At 41.9% G+C, this 20,737-nt stretch overlaps 1 protein-coding gene across 2 annotated transcripts in view; it reads right to left on the reverse strand.

Moving 5' to 3' along the window:
• LOC132259326 (uncharacterized) overlaps positions 1–20,737 on the reverse strand; it is a 120,687-nt gene that overhangs the window by 15,310 nt on the left and 84,640 nt on the right. The window contains exons 5-6 of one of the 2 annotated variants that reach the window (XM_059756898.1): positions 14,077–14,561; positions 12,123–13,143 (exon numbers count right to left, since the gene is read on the reverse strand). In XM_059756898.1, coding sequence (XP_059612881.1) covers positions 12,123–13,143; positions 14,077–14,499 — 1,444 coding nt within the window. In that variant the 5' untranslated portion in view covers positions 14,500–14,561. The remainder of the gene's footprint in view (positions 1–12,122; positions 13,144–14,076; positions 14,562–20,737) is intronic. The other variant, XM_059756899.1, reaches the window with a different exon arrangement.

Genomic DNA, 20,737 nt, shown 5'->3' on the forward strand with positions numbered 1-20,737 from the left:
AATATTTTACTTGGCAATTCGGACAATGCAGAGGGACGGACTGGGCAGGAAGTGGGAGCTGATGCTCTCTAGAACGCCAGCTGGTCTGTTATGTTGAGCTGGACAAAACAATGATGATATCAAGCATTTTGATGCATATTTATTAGACGCGCTCAATATTCCGCTGCTCACTGTGGACAGTTCAGAAGTTTTTCTTTATTTGCTCGTCAAACTCAAAATCAACTAACAGCGTGTTTGCACAGCTCAAGAGAGTCATGAATTGATATAATGAAATAATCATCTTTTTTTATCGTGCACTACGTCCTGTGGAATTAAAAATGACTGTGACATGAGACTAATTTGCTGCCTTCACGACTGTCTTTAGACTTTGAGAAGTACGTTCAGGTATTCTGTGAGCTGATCTTCAGCGCTGGAAAGGATCGCCTTTGGGAGTTTGCGCGCAGGTAAGACTGCGTTGTGGAGTGGAGCGTGCGTGAACTTACATTTAACGAGTATCACCCCATTCGGGGAGCCATCCATTGATGATTTCATCATAGTTAACTATCCAACTTTGCATATTCACGAGCAAACTGAGAGTTTTCACAGGCACTTCTCTTGCTGAGACGAAAGGCACATTGTTGGTGAATTCACAATGAAATGAGCGTTTTGTCGACTAAATGCACACCACATTCACACACATTTATATCAAAAATTCCACTAATTCCTCCCAGAAAGGCTGTTTCTCAGAAATAGTCACTGATCGATAGCGCACACTTCTCAAGGGCTTCGCCGCAGCTCTCTTTGTTCACTTCTTGGGAAATGCAACTCCTGTCGGTGGCTCCGGAGGCGCAAGAGTGCCAGCCGAGGGGCGAGGAAGTGGTCGAGAAAATTGGACAGAACACTGAGAAAATTTTGATGGATGAATCCGTGGTTGGATAAAAAATAAAACGCGCCACTCTTTGGGATGTGTGCAGCCGGAAAGAGGTATTGTGAAACTTGTGATTTGTGAGCGCTTCGATCGAGCTCGACGTCGTTGGAGTCACACTGAGCGAGAGCCGCAATCGGGGCCAGACAGTGTGAAGGAGTGAGATGGACTTACCACGAACCAACACGACCCACACACCATGTTGGACGGCAGCCGAGAGAGAGGATTCCCATGTACTTTTGCTCAACTGAGCACTAGTTTCCAAGTTCTTTTTCTATGCTTTTCACCACACACACTTCACACAGTTCACACTGTCGTGTGATTTTGGGAGAAGGAGTCAGGGCGCGCTATCTCGCTCGCTCGCATGGCGGCCGCAAGTGGTTGCATCGGTGTGAGTGTGTGGGATCGGCAGCGCCACACATTCGCACACTATCTGCACTCTGCGATGTTATTCGACGTTACACTCCCATTTCTAGCAGTGCAACTACAGCTGATTAGCAGTGTGGATTGAGACTTAGCTAGAATAGGAATTTCTCCTACAATATTCGACGACTGTTCGATGTTTTATCCCACGAATGGGTATCCTCGCTAAAATGAAAATATGAGCCAAAGCGACACCTACACCAGGAGAGATGAATCGGAAATTTCATGCATAAACGGTATAAGTTTATGAATTAAATACTAGTTTTCTGAATTCTGGAAGAAATTGTGACTTCAGCATATAATAATATTCCAAAAAATGACATAGAAATTGTATATAAATCGTAAAGTATTGACATTCTCTATAATTAAATTACGCAACTTAAAACTGAAACAACTATGGAAAACTACTTTGCTCATGCTGACAATTCTAATTCTGCTCTCTGAATTAAAAGTTATGACAATAGCATGGATTTTGCATTAGAATTTATAGTTGAACATCATAGAAAATTATTTGACTCTACTGTGAAAGCTTATTTTGCGGGTAAATGGGAGAATGTGTTTATCGAGTATATTTTCATCCAATTTAGATCTTTATAGGCGAAAATCTTGAATTTTCCACTCAACAGTGGCGCTTAAGTGACTTTCGCATTATGTGTAATTTATTCGCAAATAGCAGCGAGGGAAATGCGAAATGCACCCCAAACGAGAGCCACTGAAACTATACGATCCCCGTCACTTGAATGGATACGCCACCCTCGGTCTCTCCCTCTGTTGAGGGATCGATTTTCAATTTACCACTTAGCTGCGAACGGGAAGGAAGGCTCCCACCCGATGGAGAGGAACCCCGTGGGTGGCGTCAGTCAAGCTACATGCGAATATGCAGTATTGTACGAATCATTAAATTTGTGACAAATTAATTTCCACATCCCACCAGCATCTTTTCACAGGAGCGAAGGCGCCCTGCACTCGCCTCGAGCATATGAATAACCAGAGAGACTGTTTGGAGCACAAAAGGCTCCGGATTCACGTGAAGTGTCGTGTGGGTGGAAAAGGGTGGGCTTTGACTCTAGAAAATGCTTCGCTTGAACCCAATAATTTTCGACTTTTCCTCTCGTAATAAGCAAACGGTAAAAATTTTATGTCGTGAAACCAAATGAAACAACATATGTTCTCAGATTTTTGCCATAATTTTATTACGATTTCTCTTCAATGTTATATATAAATTTCATTATACGTTTTCCTTTCTTTCACACTCAGTTTTACATCCTTTGCAATGGTGTATTCAAGATTTCGAATAAGTTAATCAAATCTCTAATCAACTTCGTCACTTTAAGTTAAATAAACTATTTCTCATTAAAATACTATATCAATCAAGTGTATATAATTTTGAAATGAATGTACATAATGCAATTTACACTTTTTTTTTATACATAAGTTCATTCTTTTCTCAAAATTTTCCTCGTCTCCAATTTCTCTTGTCTAATTCTTTGTCTGAATCATATACGTGTAAATTCTTTCAAGATTGTGATTCAATTATCAAGTCTCGCACTTCCTTCAACTTCTCAACCCGGCGTCAACGTGGAGAGCTTGATGCCAGAGTGCGGAGGAAATGGGTACAATAAATTGATGTATCGCTGAAAGGTGCTCTCTACATTGAATTCGAATTGTATGCAAGTGGTATGTCTCTCTCATTTTCTCCAACTCGAAAATCACACGTACAGAAAGATGCAAATTAGCTTATTACTCCTTATGCGGTACGGTATGTATGTAACTATGAGATAAAAATGCCACATTGTTGCACATTTTGCCATTGGGGCTGGAGGTGAACGGACGTAGAAATTGATTTTGCAATGGTGCCTCGTGTGTGATGCCGATGTGGGTTGATTTGAGCTTTAAGCACGCCGTCTTATCGGGCCACCCAGGGACACTATCACCCATCCAAATCCTTCAACATCCGCACACCACACCGTCTGCAATCACCATTTTCTTCGGAGGAGTGTCTGTGTGTGTTGTGGAGGTACAATGGAGCACAGAATGATTAGAATTCAGGGGGTTCGGAAGGGTGCGAAGGTGCCCTCCTCATCTACGACGATGGATGGCGGCCAAAACAAAGCGCTAGAATGTCAAAAAATAAAGATTTTATCAATTCCTCTTGCTCTCTTTGTGTGTCAAAATCTTATCAAGGATGGCAAGGAAAAAAAAACAGATTTTGTTGTTGTTGTTAATTGCAGGAATAAATGGTGTGGTGTGCGTGCGAAAGAGGAAGATTGGACGTATTTACAAAAAAGTGCTGTGCATTTCTTTTCACCTCTGTTTTTTTCACGGTAATTATGTGATAAACACGCTTTGCCCAAAGAAACTTGAAGTTACACTTCCTTAGAAAGTGTGAAGCTGAAGAGTGTTAAGAAAATGTGTTTTTTTTTGCTTTCCTTCTATGGCAATACCAAAAACCAGTCAAGAACTTTAAAGAGTTTTCGTTGCAAGTCTTTTTTGTTAATAAAAATTTGAAATACTGCCTTGGGTTAGTTTGGTATTAAACGATTACAACTTAATATTAGGCCTATCTATCGTACCATAATTTTCATACATATTTAAGCCTTGCTGATAACATCTGAGCCCTCGTATAGTTATGAGATTTTCATTGGAGCTCACACAGGCGAGGTGAGGGTAATTTGAATTAAAGCACACTTGTGGGTGCCAAAAATGAGTCTAAAATCAGGAAGAGGTGCAATGTATGTAAATGAGCATGATTGAAAGTCCTGTTTACCACTAAAACCGGGGCCAAAATTCAATATCTTCATATGAATACCGCTTTTATGACTCACACCAGCTGGCTATGAAAGAAGCTTAAAGCCATGTCGATAGAGAGAATATGTTGAGCATTAAATTTCCCGCCATGGTGAAATAATTTATTGATTTTGTTTATCTTGTCCAACATGATAGTTGGGCATAGCATTGAACTTGAAACAAGGGACTGTCGGCAAAATCGGGTGCCTGACTCCCCGGCAGCATCATCAATTATTGAGTAGAGAATAAATTTCATTTTCATCCAACACACACGAAGCAATACACTGCGCCACGATCCTTTTAATTAAATTCCCAACTCCACGTCTCGGTAATTCCACATGGCGTCATCTTCACTAGCTGGTGGGAGTTGTGGGGGTGGCAACATCCCTTTTTAAGGGCGCACACACTTTATGTGCTTTCTTTTCTCCACCCCGGAGCGGGTCAATCTACGTTTTATGTGGCTCAAGACAAATTCCCAACCCTGCACTCCCCATTGATGACTGATCACTGATTGAGAGTCTGATAAAATTATCATTCATCCTTTTATCGGGCATTTCCCTCCGCCAAATCTCTCCAATTATACCCCAGAAACAGAAGAAATTGCTCTCAGAGAAACTTTGGGATTTTGCCACATCTTCATTTGTACAGCACAAGATTCCAACGGCATCGATAAGACGTCCCATAAGACGAGAGAAATTTCAAAGTGAACTCCCGAGAAAGATACTCTGACGGCCAGTGAGACTGAGGATTCACTATGGGGGAGATCAACTAACGAAAACCCGCCCTCATTTAATATTTAGCAAACCTTCTGGTAAGCTAAATCAGCTCAGCACAAATAGGAGCCAATCTAATTTCGGGATTTGTTTGTTAAAAGTACATTCCCCATTTCCACTGGAACCCTGTTACGCGATTTATCAGCCCCTGTAGGGACAGAGGACTATATTGACCGACAAATAAAACGTCGTCGGTTGAGTATCAAGTTGTGCGCTCCACCTTACAAAGGAACCGAAGCAAAATGGTCAACTTGTAGCATTGATACTGATCTCGAAGTTGTACAATTTCAATTCATTCTTTCGCCTTATCAATATTTTGCGATGGCAATTCATTTAAAACTTCTCATCCGACTGGCAGTGCGGATGATTTCGGCGAAAGGTGCAGATACAGAGGATGCGAAGTGAAAAATCGTTTTCCAATTCTCATTTCATCAAAACCTACCATGTAATTCTCACTTCCTTAAGGAATTTTCTGCATGTGTGTGTTTTGGAATTTATTGGAAATCAATTGTATTGGGAAAGAGGAAGTGGGAGGACATTTCACTTGAAAATTCAATCATCTGTGTTTAGTTTAATTCCTCCCGGACAAGAGAGGAACTTTCCGATTGGGAGTGAATACCGGAATGACAAAAGTGTATAGTGAAAGTAGAATGAATGTCTTCATAATTCACCTGCTCTTTTTCCTCTCCCGCTGGATTCTCTCCTCCCGAAAAACCGACATCAATTAGAATGAATCTGTGAAAAGGGAATTTCTGTGAATCTCATTGAAAATTCAGGGGAAAATTCAACAATGGGGAGAACGAGCGTCGGGCTATTCATGAGTTCCTTCATTCTAACCGTCCCCCCATCCACCTTTTCGCCCCCTTTACATAACGATGTGTCTCCATTTTCATGTCAATCATTCCTGAAATTTTTCCTTTGCCTCTCCGACAGCATCCGCAAGATCATCACTTTGCCTCCCCCGAGCCACATTTGAAATGTTAAGTTTCACACACTGTTTAGAATCACTCACGACATAAAAGAATTGAATGACAACGTGTGTATGACAACAAAAGTTTAATTCTATAAATCATTCCACGGATAGAGCCAGAAGATACCACTTCATCTTCCGTGGGGACCAGATTGAGCTTTTGTATAGGTGAGTTTTTATTAAGTGAGGAAAAGAATCACGAATTTCTTCATAACTCATGTATTACAATGTCTGTCAATTGTTCGTGGAACAACACCGATTCTCGATGGGTGTATTTTATAGAGTTTTACAATTTTTATATAATGAATTTCATTCTGATCTCTGGATGCCTTATAGTTTTACTCCGGGATTATTTTTCAGGCCAACAAGCTCTTTATGAGAGATTCCTATCTCTAATATTTACCATCTAATAGCCGCATTGAATTATGCCAGGATTATTCTGTGCTCAATGTGGTGAAAAGTCTGGAAAATTGCCAAGAAAATCGTGGTATTTGCACCCCTAAGTTGCTTGCGTCGTAACTCAAGAATCGAGACGAGCGAACATTGTATTTTTTTCTACCCATAAATGTTTCATTGTGTACTTTTGGGTGAATTTTTCATCGGAATCGAAAGTGAATGATGAAGTATGACTGGTGGGTTGGGCTCTGTGTGAAATGATATGGAAGCAATCCATTCGCGATGGAGCCGAGCGGATGTCCCATGGCAGATGGAGTGGCCAATGTTTGTGCGATGAATTTGCATAAGGAGGCGAAAGGCGCAGTGTCATTTCCGAGCTGAACGCGATCCTGCAAGAGGCCACCAATTCAGCAGCACAATGCCATTACGGCATGTAATGAACCATTTAATTGTGAAATTCATGACCATTGTCCGTGCAGCGACAACTATCATCATGTTGGTGTTCGGCACAGAGAATTGCCGGACAGTCGCCGCCACCGCGGAAAGTGCACTTCATGCATTTCATACATACATACATTATTGTGGATCTCTGCCGTTCTCTCACGTGTGATACACTTGATTGGTTAAATACATAGCCACATACTTTGTCGAGGGCGAAACTGCAGAGAAATGAGGACTCTCAGCAGAGGTTATTCAGGAAATTTAATCATGAACTGCGGCCAACAAATCATAGCAAAAACCAAAATGCAAAAAAATGTCACATCAAAACTTGCTAACTGAATTTATTTATGATTTGTGGAAAGAGAGTTGCCATTTTTCCGGGTTTCCATCACACACATTTGAACTGGAATGATGGCATGGATGGGAATTGATTAATTTTCACACATACCTACATATATTGCGACCTAGAGCAATTTTTCAATTTCACTTTATACATGTTGTTTATGTAAACATATTATTTTTCAATAAAGTGAATTGCGTTTGCACTTCCTGGTGGTGCAATGGTGTGGATATTTTTAATAAACTTCATTAAATAGACGTTCTTACGACTGCATTATTAGTCGGATTGAAATTTGATCTGCAGATTCTATACAGAATGACAACGTTCTCAGTGTGGATTTATTATTATTGCTGCCACTGTATACGAATTTCGCATTATATTGCGGGGACGAAAGGGCGGCGAGGTGGATACGAGAGTGAGGCATAATATGATCCTGAGTTGTTGTGGATTTGTGTGCATCCATCGAAAGTGAAAGATTTACGATTGTTTGTTTCAAATACAAAATCCCGCAACGACATCACGCGAACTGAATGCGAAATTAAATTCCAATCCATCGATTAAATCGAAATAAATTGAATAAAAGGCAGAAGAAGAAGCGACAGAGGGAATATCATGGGTCGAGGAGAACGAGTTGTGATTGCCAGGGAAATACCACATGAGAGTTCATGATATAAAACTCGCCCTAGTCGCTCATGATCGATCTGTCTTCACTCGGACCAGGATGCTGATGGATGGATGGTGAAGAGTCTTGCCTGACTTTTTTCTCCCCTCCTCTCTCACGGACCTCAACTGCTTCACATGTATGAGCGCACTTCACTTGTAGAGGGAGAAAAAGACAACTGTCCGAGATAAAAATGACTCCAATTGCAGAAGATTTTCACCCTAATTAGGCTGAGATTTTGTCCCCCTCTGCGCGAGTGTCCACATTCGGTGGAGAGCCAAAAATATTATTGGAATATTCATTAGCGGACTCTCAGACCTTTAATATCGATTTAATGTAAGGAATTGCTGAGCATTTTGCTCCGTCTCGCTGTCCGGCAATCCAGTCTCCAATGAGGTTGAGCCGAAGAGCAAAAGAAGGCAATTTTATCGCAAAGTGGATCACCACATGCACTAAATATCGCTTGAGAATGTTTTAAACTCTCTTTCTATATTTTATACGTTAAGCTGTATATGAAATATAAAAACAGGCAGATGATATCGCGGAATGATTGAAGCTGAATTTTTACCTTTTTCTTGCCCATAATATATGTTCTTGCAGGCATCTTTTCCTTTTATATATTTCTTTCATTACACCCCTCTCCTGTGCATGGTGCTTTAGATATGAAAACACATTCACTTCGAATGGAGTTTCGAGAAAAAGGATTAAAAACCCGACTGTCGTGGGGAAATAGAGAGGATAAAAACAGCTCATTCCTTTGTCATTCACCTACAGTCTTGTGTGCGGCATGCTGGCGCAGTGGTTCACATGTGATTCCTCTTCGATAGCAAGCTCGTGTTCCATCCTTTTGGCCGCATCAGCATTTTTGATATTGCACTGTTGCGCTTCTCCTCGATGGTGGATTAAACAACATTTCCACAGCACGACGATAATTTCTGAGACATGATTGAAAATTTTTACCACGAGACATCCCCATCAAGTAAATCGAGCTTCTGACAGTTTCTCCCACAGAGTGAGTGGCAAAAGACATGAGATTTTTGTCATGTTTCACTAATTGCAAACGAGCAAAAAGGTGTAATTCTCTAATGATGCCTCAGCGATAGGAAGCGCCACGTGAGAAATGTTTCAATGTCTCATAAATAAACTCATCTCAGGAAGACTCTGTGCAATTGTACATGGGATTGGTGAAGAGGAAAACTGATGGTATTTGCCAGCGTAGAATCATCCATGGAGTTGAGAGAAAAGGGACACTGGAAATGGGATATTTGTATGGGTAATAAATATCAATTGTATTGGAAATTGAAAGCAAATAAATACGTCGAGGAGATTACCACTGAAAATCCATTAAAGTTGAACCCTGAAGAATATACAATCGTGTAGGAAATGTCTGTAGTTATTAAAATAATTGGATTTTTCTATCCCATCCTGGCGCCCTTCGTACCTCCCTCTCCTCTTTTTTTCGCCCCCTTTCCAACCCAAACCTCCCGTGATATTGCGAAGGTGTACACTGGAAAAGTACCGAAGAGCTTCAATTTCTCAGAAAATGTTTAGCTATAAATTGGATTGGCAGTTCACAGGAGAGAAATATCGCCGATATTGGAGTGATATGGGAAAGTTTTATTCACTGCCTTTATCCGCACCGAATGAATTAAATGAAGCTGAAGAGGAGAACACTTTCTACTAAATAATGCTAATTGATTTATTGAGTTGATGGAGAAACTTTTCACATTTTTTCCCCGGGCTTCATGGGAATCCTCAGTGAATAATTTTCTGACTTCCGCTTAGGATTAAATGCACATCACACACTCAAGTCTCAGCCTGTGACATATTAGGAGAACCATTCGCGCAACCAGTCAAGCAAATTCACCAGCATTTGCGAAGGGGTTATCAATTATTTATATCACTGCACTTTACTTAATTAATTGAATTGGGTATGTCGAATTTTTAGGGTGGTTAAAGAAGCGAAAATGTCCTCGGCATAAATTGTTGCCCTTTTCTGCGGATTGAGCATTGAATAATTGCTCATTTTCCGGGAAGTGACGTGGAAAACGTGAGGGGAAAGCGGAGCAATTTCGAATTTCCCGCTCTTCTCTTTGATGAGAAGCAGCTGAAGGACATGGAAATGGAGAGAAACTATTCCTTTTCCACCAACAGGAGAAAATTCATAATTATATAAATGGCAAAGGGCGCGCAATGGAAGTAAATAAGGCATGAATGTGGATTCATTATTTCAGCAAATAAAAATTTCACCCCCGGCAGTGGCCCATCATCCGGCACAAGTGTTTTTCCTGAAATTTCCATACACACATTCTCAAGTTGAGTGAAGCCGGTGGAACTACTCACATGGGGCATACACTCTGCTTACATATTTGATACGCTTGAGGACTTTCTGACACCCACCCCGAGGCTCTCGCCACATCCACTTGAGGCATCCACCCCAGCCAATCCAATAAAAGTGGCATACATATTAACAATTGGCAGTGCTACATATTTCCACACCCACACCCATCTCGGACGATGAGGGCGAAGCTGAAGTGAGCTCGAACGCATCTGGCGCTCTTGCTAAGGCCCTGTTTTCCCGTGGTTGCAGAATATTATGTCTGGGTGTAGCTGCAAATGTTTGCTCTTTCCATTTTGACGGGTACTCCCGGAAACTCATATATAGTAAAATTTCATTTGTTGTACCCACACTAAGAGTGACACAACACAGTCTTTGCATATGCGACCAAATGGGAGATGCGCTCCTGAGTCTGCACAGCTTCCGATCTTCGCAAATTCATCCCGAGCGCCTGTCCTGGAAGCCCTCCCCGGAGCTTTTTTAGCGGTTCCTCGTCGACACAGTCAAACATCCGCGCTATACATGGGAATTTTGTCAATATTTAATGAGTTGGAAGAGCGCGCATCTCATGGCGAGAGCAAATTGCAAAATTTCCCGGATTTGGCGGAAAAGTTTCGCCAAGGGAAACTTCATGGATTAAGATTGTGCCATTATTAGTTTTCCATCATCTGCAAATATTTACTTAATTTTCGAAGGCATTTTCGCAAAAATAACAAATTTCAGAAGGGAGGGGAAAGACAGCTTGAAATCCGTCAAATTTCGCTGAAAATCCATATAAATTTTCATTCACTTTCATAAATTTCATCGAGCATGGCTGTGCCTTTTTCCCCAGAGAACACCAGTGTGGCACAGAGTCCCCCATACAGTTTTGTCTTGGATGGTAAAGTACAACATTTGGTCGGGTGCTTTTCGCTCCAAGAGATGCTTTGTAACTTCCTAAACAAAGCTCCAAGATAATGCACTTTTTTTTCCAACCACCACTCCACGGCATCTCCTTGTCTCCCTGTTTTAATTTTATAAACTCGAAAATGCACCTCCTCAATGGCTGGAGGTGCGGTGCAAAAAAGACTTGGTGATTCAGAAAGCAAAATGTTTAGTTAAGACTCGTTATCGTGTGTCGTTAAATTTACAGCGAAAAAGGCAAAAGTTTTTTGAAACACAACATTAACTTTTACTCCTCATCTTTGTCTCTGCGCTAAATTCCGCGGTGAGTTCTTGTGGGGGTGCTTCACCCTCGGAGCTGGAGAAAAGAGAGGACGCTCAAGCTGAAACTATACTTGTCGTGACCCGAGGGGGAATTTCTGACAAATGACAGAGGAAATGTTGAGTTTATATTCCTCCCACTAAAATTTAATACCGTCTGAATAACAATAGTTTCAATTATGTGATTTATACGGTCACATGGAGAATGCATTCACAATATCGAGCTCATATTGTGCATGTCCCAGAAGCATTTTGCTGGCTCGGCCACCCAGTCAACCCCCCACGGACAAATCTCTCAGGCAAGAGAGAGAAAATGATTTAAATTTTTGTAAACACAAAAGAAAGTCAAATTGAAAATTCTTCTCTTTATGAGATTTTTTCACCCTTCGCAGAATGTATTCATTCCAGTTTGAGGGCGGGGACAAGATACGGCGATACACACAATAATACAACATACTAAGAGGGTGATGATAGAGAGTCTCTTGTATTGCTATTGTCAGCACTTCTTTTTGCCACACTCGTCCTGTGTCTCCACTTTTCACCCACCGAAAAGACAGGCGACACAGGGATACTTGAGAGCATTCAGCGGCAAAATTCTCCCCAGTCATCGGCAAACGATGGTAAGATTCCATACAAGTGCAACGAAAATGTTTCAATATCGGAATGGTGGAGTATTAAATTTGCATGCAATGGCTAAGAGATAGGGGACACCCTTACAAATTTATGGCAGTTAGATTATAAATATTTGCCTTCAATGGCTTTCAAGAAAGGTTAGTACACCAAATATGTACGTTACATTGTACAATATTAAGATTCCGGATAGATTTACACAGTTATAGTAAGCGGTGGATTCAGAATTAGACTACTAACTCAACTGTGAACTCACCATTTGTAGCACCGGCTTTATTGACACTGGTTGTACTGGAAAATCCGGGAAACTTCCGCCACCCTTTGCGACTCCAGAAGCTACTTTTGCTGGGCTTGGGCGTCTCTGAGCAGTTGCTGCTGGGCCCTGGATCCTCGGCCGGACGCTGGTGCGTCTTGGCGCTGCTGTAGGATGAGCAGGAGCGCGTGGAGAAGGACGATATGCCGGGATCCTCGTGTGATCGTTGCGACGATCTGCAGCTGCCGCCGTAGATTGATCCTCCGCCTCCGGCACTGGGTGTCGAGGATCGCGTGGGGAAGGTGGACATGGCCGAATTCGTCCTGTGATATCGTAAACTCCCAACATAACTAGCACCACTACTGCTCCCACTGAAGCCACTGTCGAGATCACCTCCACCGCCGATCGCCTGAGAACTCACGGGCGACAGCAGCTCATCCGTTGGTCCCACCGAGTTGAGGAGCTCGGCTAAGTTCTCAGGCTCCCGCGGCGGCTCCTCCTCCGTCGGGCTGTCCGTTGGGGAGGCTGACGGCATAATCATGGCCTCCACCGAGAGATTAAGCTCACCCAGAACGCGCCTGTGGCGATTCTGCACCCTTCGAAGCTCCTCCTCCACCATGCTCTGATTCAGACTGATCATTGACTGACCCGACGACAAGATCCTTATCCGGCCATCGCCTCCGATCTCTTCGTAGATGTTCTCCTGCGTGCCGTATCGCGTGGTGTACGTGTGCCTGTCGCCGGGCGTTGTGGAGTTGGCCGAGTTGCGGCAGGACTTGGACAGGAGAGCCCTTATCGAATTCGGCGGTGGCGGCCGCGATGGGCCGGCGGCGATCTGCGTGGATGTCCCCGGAATGCCAGGGACTGGCACGTTGGAATGGCGCATGGCCGCACCGGGCTCGTAGTACGCATACGAGTAGTCTTGATGGTACATCGAGTGGTTGTGCAGGGCTGGACCGTAAGAACTAGTCGATGGCTCGTATCGTTCCATCGTGGCAGCTATATTATTCCTGGACCATTTTATCTGTAAAAAAAAGAGAAAATATGAAAGAGAATTAAAGAGCCCGAGAATTGGCTTTCATGGGAAATGAAATGCTTTCATTTGGCGACAAAAACGCTCAACTTCGTCTCGTGTGGTGTTACTAAGTTACTAAGCGGATTTAACTGCTGGAAAAATGTTTGACTCTTCCTGTGCAATTATTGCTCTAGTGGCCTAAATCTGTTGGTGAATTCACACGAAACGTCTTCCACAGCTGCACACTCATATCACACAAGGTTATTTAATATTGATGCTTCACTGTTGAGCTTTAGGTGGTCTAATTTGCAATCAAAAGTGCTGCTGAACTTACTAATTGGGAAAGAGTTAAATGTAGCATATCATGTCTGTGATTCCCATGCGTCAATAATATTATTTTTCAATTAATTGCTCAGAGCGAGGCTCAGAGAATTATTTTCATAGCGTCGTTCGTGGTTTTCTGCTGGTGTTCGAAACCACGCACGAATATCAAAATTTCATTAAAAATTTGTGGTTTATTTTCAACGACCAATGTGATAAATTGAATAAAAATATGTGCTAAAAATTAAATAAAGCCTGCAAACTACCATAAGATAATTATTTGCTCAATTAATGGGTAACTTGTTATCAGTTGCCATTTAAACTGTGCCATCAACACGATCATTTGAGATGAAAGTCAATGGAATAGTGGAAAATTCTATTCTGCACTGAAGTCTATTATTTAAATTTGACAAAATCCATCCATAAATTATTTGCCCTGATAACAACACTTCTAATGGAGAACGGCCAAGCTGTTTTTGTCTGTCGCTTCGACACAACAAAGACCCCATAAAATATTTCTTTGGGGCGCCAGGAAGTGCATGCCCGGCGAGAGTGTGCAAATGAATGCGGTGGCGAGAGTGGAAATCGATGGGGATGGCCGGTGGGTAACAAATGACCAACCTGTGGCTCACTGCTGACGGCGGCCGCCGAGCTGCCGGCGATGCCGTTCAGCGCGCCGCCCTTGTATGCCTTAGTGGGCGCGGGCGGCTCCTCCAGGCACAGTTCTATGCTGTCCGGATCGTCTGGGTAGCAGTGATTCTTCCGCGGGGCCTTGGCGGCACCGGTGGGCGAGGTGCCGTTGTGGGGCGGCGGTGGGCAGTCAGGCGGCGGCGGGAAGAGCGGGAAGGGCGGGTGAGTGGGTGAGCAGAGGTTGGAGTACCGGCCTCCAGGGTACTTGATGGCGATGTCGTCTTTGGGGTAGCGATGGTGTTGCTTCTGGTGGTGGTGCTCGTGGTGGTGCATTGTCGTAGGCGCCTGATGCAACTGCGGATGCTGAAACTTTCCCCGGCGCCCACCACCCACTGTTGTCGTGTTTGACTCCATCGTGCATTGCTCACACGGGGAGGCCAATATGTCGATTCGGGTGACTGAACTCTGTCGCCACTCTGCCAGGGGAGAGAGAGAGAGAGCAGGAAGAGAAAAAGCGGATATTATTGCACTGTTTTCCTCTGATACGAACGCCCTTCCGGGACGTGAGAAAATTGACGGTATATTGGGGCAAAAAGCGACGGAACTGGAGCGTGGGTTGGGACACTGAGAGTGCCACCGGGTAAGCGATGTGCAAGATTCAATCGCAATTTCGTCCTCCAGAAATCTGCAATTGACTTTTCCATGCAGACGCTTGCAGAAAAAAAACTACGATACATGAAACATCAGATATGCTGTTTATAACTTTACTACTATCCAATATGCTATCATCCGGATGCTGTTGTGCTTTATCTTTGACCCTTTGGGCAGTTTGAGAGTCTGACGGTATAGTGAAAACTGTTCAAATTCAAAGACAATCAGTTCAGTTTAGATCCGTTCCACCATTTATGTTGCAATTAAATTATTTCAAATCTGAATAATTCAGAAGAATTTCTAATGCGACTAATATTTTATGCTTTCTACATAGTAAATTTACCCAAAAAGTTACGATCCATAGCGAATGATTGAGGAGCTTCATGAATATTTTGCGACAGATTTTGGGTGGTCTTTTGTGTCATATTCAATATTTTCACATTTAAATGTCATTGAAAAAAAATATAAATTCCTCGCCCACTCTTCGCCAAAGAATTTCTCTGCGCTCTTTGACATTTTCTTTAGAAAAAGACTGACTCACAACCGCGCGGAAGTGTTTCATGTGGATACAAAACGATCTGCTTAGTATGAAAATCCTTCAGTCATCAATTCAATAATCTCAGCAAGAGATGAAGAATAGAGTCTCTAATTTGAGCCCCATTGATTTGATATTCAGTCGACTGGCTTCGCCTTTGGTGACGATGTGCTAAGAAATGCTTAACTAATTACATATGTGCACTATTGGATGTGACAAATGGATTGACCGGCAATCTTGTGCCTCGCCTCTGGGAGTGCTGTGAAAATCCATGCTACAAGATGCCAGCAATCTCTAATTTCTTCCACAGCCTTTTCTCTATTCAATTTACCAAACACTCTCAGTCCATTCATGAATTACAACCCGAGGCATCGAATGGAGAGATAATTGTACGGCCAACGAGAGAGTGACGTATTATTCCACTTCGTAGCAGGACAGAGAATCCTTGGCACAGACTACTTTTCTTATGGAAACAGTCTCTTTAAGGTTGAAAAATTAATATTATTTACGCCTCGCAACGTGAAGATTGGCTACAGAGTTTTACACCTAGTAATGCCGAGGGATATCATATGAAAGAAGAGAAGAACAATTTATCACAATTTAATATGTAATTGACAGCTACCAGTGCAGAAAAAATACCCAGTCAGACCCGATTCTCATTTAACACGCAGCATTTAAGAGAAAATATGAATGAATTATTAATGCTTGCTGATGCTTGGGTCTCATAATAACCACGAAATGTTGATAAACATGCATATTCTTAGACCTTTTCTGATTCTCTACGGAAGACAATCCCTGAAATTTCAGAGACAAGATAGACTGAGAGATTTCATGGGGAGCTGAGATTGTCTGCAAATCCTCTGCATCTCAGCTATATGGTTTTCAGATGACATTCCATAAACCATGACATATGCAGCAAATGCAACATCTTAATAAAGTCTGTGCTACATAACATATCTCGAGACTCAAATCCGACCTTTCACTTTGGTCAAATTGAATCAAATCTTGTCTGGCGCTATAGAAATTTCCCACTTGCACAACGCTTCACACAATGTATAGCGAAGCGAGATTGAGCAATATTAAACATTAATGTGTTCACAAGTACTTAGTGATATGTCACCGCGGTGATTGCTAATATCTCCTCTGTTTCAGTTCCTTTGCTCATAAATTAACACGAAATACGGTGTATTTCGCAAGATTTGATACCATAAATAACATTTTAATCATCCACGAAATGCATTAAAACGAGTATCTCCAGCCAAAGGAGCTTTATTCTCCAGTCGAAGTTTTATTAAAAATTAATTGCATCATAATTATCTCGAAGGTTGATGTGAGAATCCCTGTGAAAAAAAACTTTCCCGTCTCATGGCTGTGTTGATGCGGGGAAACCGAGAAGAAAAGAAGAGCGTGAAGAAGTTTTCTGGCGAGTCAAGAAATGCCCATTCTTGAGCGATGATATAAAAGAAATAATTTTTCGTGGTTTCAAATCGGATTTAAATTATCATAAAATGTTTGTGGTGTAGTGAAGTCGAGACTTTTAGAGTGTATTTAAGTGATAAACGATTAGCATTCTCAATTTATGAATCTTGTTTGACTGGCTCAGATGGAATAAAGGAGGAATGTCTTGAGGTATGAGGCACTTCTTTCATCTCCCAAACACTCTGGGGCCTGTAATCTCTGGCTGGTGGTTTCTGTGTTGAGACTTGCCATTCATAAGTAAATGATTTCAAATAATACCTCACAATGGCTATAGTGTGTGGTTCTTTCGGCCAAAAAGTTAAAAATAGGGGCTTTCTGTGGAGGCAATAGAGGCTCAAAGTGGAGGTTTTCTCTCAAATCCTCCATGCACCCATCTTCTTCTCATGTTAGGAAATTCAAAACCTGCGAGAGATTATCGGACGATGAGTGGAAAAATGTCTTAAATCTGTCGACATGGGTATATTTTTGCACGTCGTCGCCACTCAAAAATTCTCAGTGGTGCGCCACCAAAATCACATTTCTGGCCTTTCAGCCTATCAAATTTCATTAACCCGCCACGAAATTCTGGACGGTGGATTTCTGCAATCCGCAGATCGTCCTGTGTGTAAAATATCTCAAATTTATGCACTTTGTCCGTCGTTATGTTGGATATTTTCGAAGGGGGGAAGTCTTGAATTTATTGCACACGAATAAACATGTCGTTTTGCGTCCTTCTCACCCATCTCTGAAACTTTTCCCTCAATGAAGTCGTGCACACGAGATGGGGATTAAAATAGAATCGTATTTTTGGCTTTAACTCTTCTGCAATCATCTCTTTTTTGCGCCCTGTCAGTGGAGCAATTGAACAAGACTGTGAAATCCAACCGACATCCCTCGAGATCGATTGGAATGCCGTGGAAAATTCTCAGTGGCTTTTCCAGAGGGAATGGGGAAGCAAAAGAATGAAGTCCTATTTGATACAGTGTTGCCACTGCGGGAAGCACTCTCTCGAGACAATCATTCATCAATTGCGATGCTCATGTGGAGGAATTCCACAAATATTTCCCTACAAATCCGTGCACACGCTTCTGGGAATATATTGGTCCACACGAGAGATTGAGTGACCCTTCCCAAAACAAGCATTTCGTAGGCTTTCCCTGTCTAAATTGCATACCTACTTTGATTTTAACAACTCTCACTCAGAGTGATCGACTGATCGTGCTGAGCAATTTAGCTTCCGTGAATGCAACCAAGACCCGAAGATGTTGTCAGTCTCGTAAGATCATTACCATTTCCTCTTGAGCATCATTTAATGTTCTGAGAAATATTTGTGGCAAAAGCTGCGATGAACATCAACCGCCCATGCATAGACAAACTGTGCCCAAACCATTTTTATTGTTGCACTTTTTCCGCTCATCAATCTCTTCTGGAATTTTATTCAATTGCGAATTGTCACCCAGTTGAACGTCGGACCCGTGACACTTGGCAATTTTCCGCTCTGGAACACACCAAACAAATACAGGATTTTTTCCCCTATGGCCTTCATTTGAAGCAGGAGAGTTTCACGTTTGCACTCCCCATTGCTCGTTAATTTGAAGTTGAAACGAATCTGTTTCATTTAGCGCCAGTTGATAGACCCTCTCCCCCTCCCCCCCCCCCCCCCACTACACCGCAGACCTTGTAAAAAAGTGTCTGTGTGCGTATGTGTGCAGGATTGTCAGAGGAAATTATAGTTTCCTCCAAAAAGTCCACCACCAATTTACAATCAACAAAATTTTTCCGTCTATTTATTTTCTTGTCAAGCTCCAAGCGGAATTCCCAATATTCTCACGGATCTCTCAACCCATTTAGTGGCTCTCTTCCTTGTGTATCTTTCACAACTTTGAAATACACAAGAAAATACAAGTACCGCGGCTTTCGGGAATTCTGGCGATGGTATGTCGTCATGTCGATGGTATGGCAAGTGAAAATATTCTTACAAAAATGTGTTTATCTTATTTTCGTAAATTATCTCCAGTATTTATTTAAAGCTCATGTTGATATTCGAAAAGAAAAATGAGTGAAAACAGTTGAGTCTCGTCGCGAGGGATTTCCCCATACAATCCCGAGATTCCGTGTTGCGAGAAAAGACAAAATGCGGTCGAGAGAGAGGGACTTTTGGAAATTTTCTCATGAAATTCTCGAGCATTTATCTTCCTCGGGCCCAGCATAAAAAATGGGAGACAGAGCATTTAAAACCTATAAGCATAAATAACAGGAAAATACTGCACCTGAAGAATCTCAGATCTTTTTTTCCCTTCGTTAGCAGAAACGATCTATAAATTACACCACAATTTACCATCGACACTCGGAAAATTACTAAGTAACTACACAGTGTCATGTTAAATTAGGGAATGAGACGATCTCGTTTTTTTTTTCAATTCCGCCACAGCGCAGAGTTGCCCGAAAACATTTTTTATGGGTGATTTTGTGTTACGAGTAGCTATATATGTTCTGTCTTTAGAAATTTATTGCCCGCATAATTTTCAATTAGTTGGTGTCATTTTTCACAAGAGAGCCTCTCCACGAGCAACTTGGCTCGCAGATGATGATTATTGTGGGGTATTTTGGGCCAGTTTTACATTCATCCTCGGCTGCCACTATGCTGAACGCATGAAATTGAAGAAAATGCCACAAATCGTCACAACAGCCTTTAAATGTATAATTTAATTGCTGTCACTGATTCAATCACAACGACTGGACCACCAACAGACACCAAACACTGTAAGAATGCAATAAAATTAAAGCTTTATTCGAAATCAATTTCATGCACTGAGAGAAATGCAGTGCATTTCTTGATTTTCCAATGAATTATCCGATTGAGTATTAAGACTTTCATCAAGAGCTCTTTGGGAGTCAATTGGTAATCTTGTTTGCTTAGCAGAGCTACAAAAAAAATTCGCATCGAAGCTCACTAAACACCGCAGACTCTCAAGATACTTTCTTTCAGTGCATCACAGGCGACAAAAACACTTTAAAGACTCTTTTATTAACCCCTTCTGTGGTATCGCATGGTGAATATTGTGTGATATTTCAAATGTGCCCCTTTTCGATATAATTTACACAGTCTGGCACCAGACTGTGCATGAAAATTTCAATAGGAGCTGTATGGAGAGAGAAAAAAGAGCGGCAGAAGCATCCGTGGGTTGGAATTGAGTTTGGGGACATTCTCCGAAATATACAAGCCAGTGAAATCCCATTAAGTGCCATATCCCAATGAAAGTACACGGCACACATTGAATTTTGCATCTAATTGCTCCGAGGGTGCTTGGCAAAATGACACACGCAATTGAAACATTTAATGGACTCTAATGATTTTAGTGGCATCGAGTGCTATATTGTCAGGAAGTAAATATACAGTTGCCATTCAATATATTCAATTAACACTCGAAAAAGTCCACCCGCCGCCCCCACTGCGGACTTATCGTGCGGAAAGTGCAATAAACGCATCATAAATTACATTTAATTTCTCACCTCGTCCCCTCAGTGCTCCAATGTGTTTGTTTTTGAGTTGATGTAGGAAATGGGCAAAAAAGCGCCGTCGCGTCCACTTGCAATGGTTCGGACATAAAAATTGGAGTTGACTGCGAAGACTGGTCCCAATAAATATTCACAGTTTATAGGCATGCTAATGAGCAGATTACTGCTCTAATCAATGCTCAAGTCTCACCCAATATAATTATCATAGTATACCAATGTGTGAATTAGCAATTGCAATAAAGTAAATGAAGCAATTAGTTATAATTGCGCATATTTGTCCAAGTATTACCACACTGGGAACACTGATCTTCTAATTTATATGCATGATAAAATACATGGAGGAATTATATCAATTTCACTCAGTCTGGAGTCGTGGTCATCTCACAGTCATGCGACATTTGATATGCTTTTAAAAGATGAGATAGAGGAAATGGTAGTAAATCTGTTTAATGACTGATTTACAGTTGATCATCTTCTTAATTTACGCTT

The sequence above is a fragment of the Phlebotomus argentipes genome, unplaced genomic scaffold (assembly GCF_947086385.1).
Source record: "Phlebotomus argentipes unplaced genomic scaffold, Phlebotomus argentipes genome assembly scaffold_18, whole genome shotgun sequence".
NCBI classification, from domain to species: Eukaryota; Metazoa; Arthropoda; class Insecta; order Diptera; family Psychodidae; genus Phlebotomus; species Phlebotomus argentipes.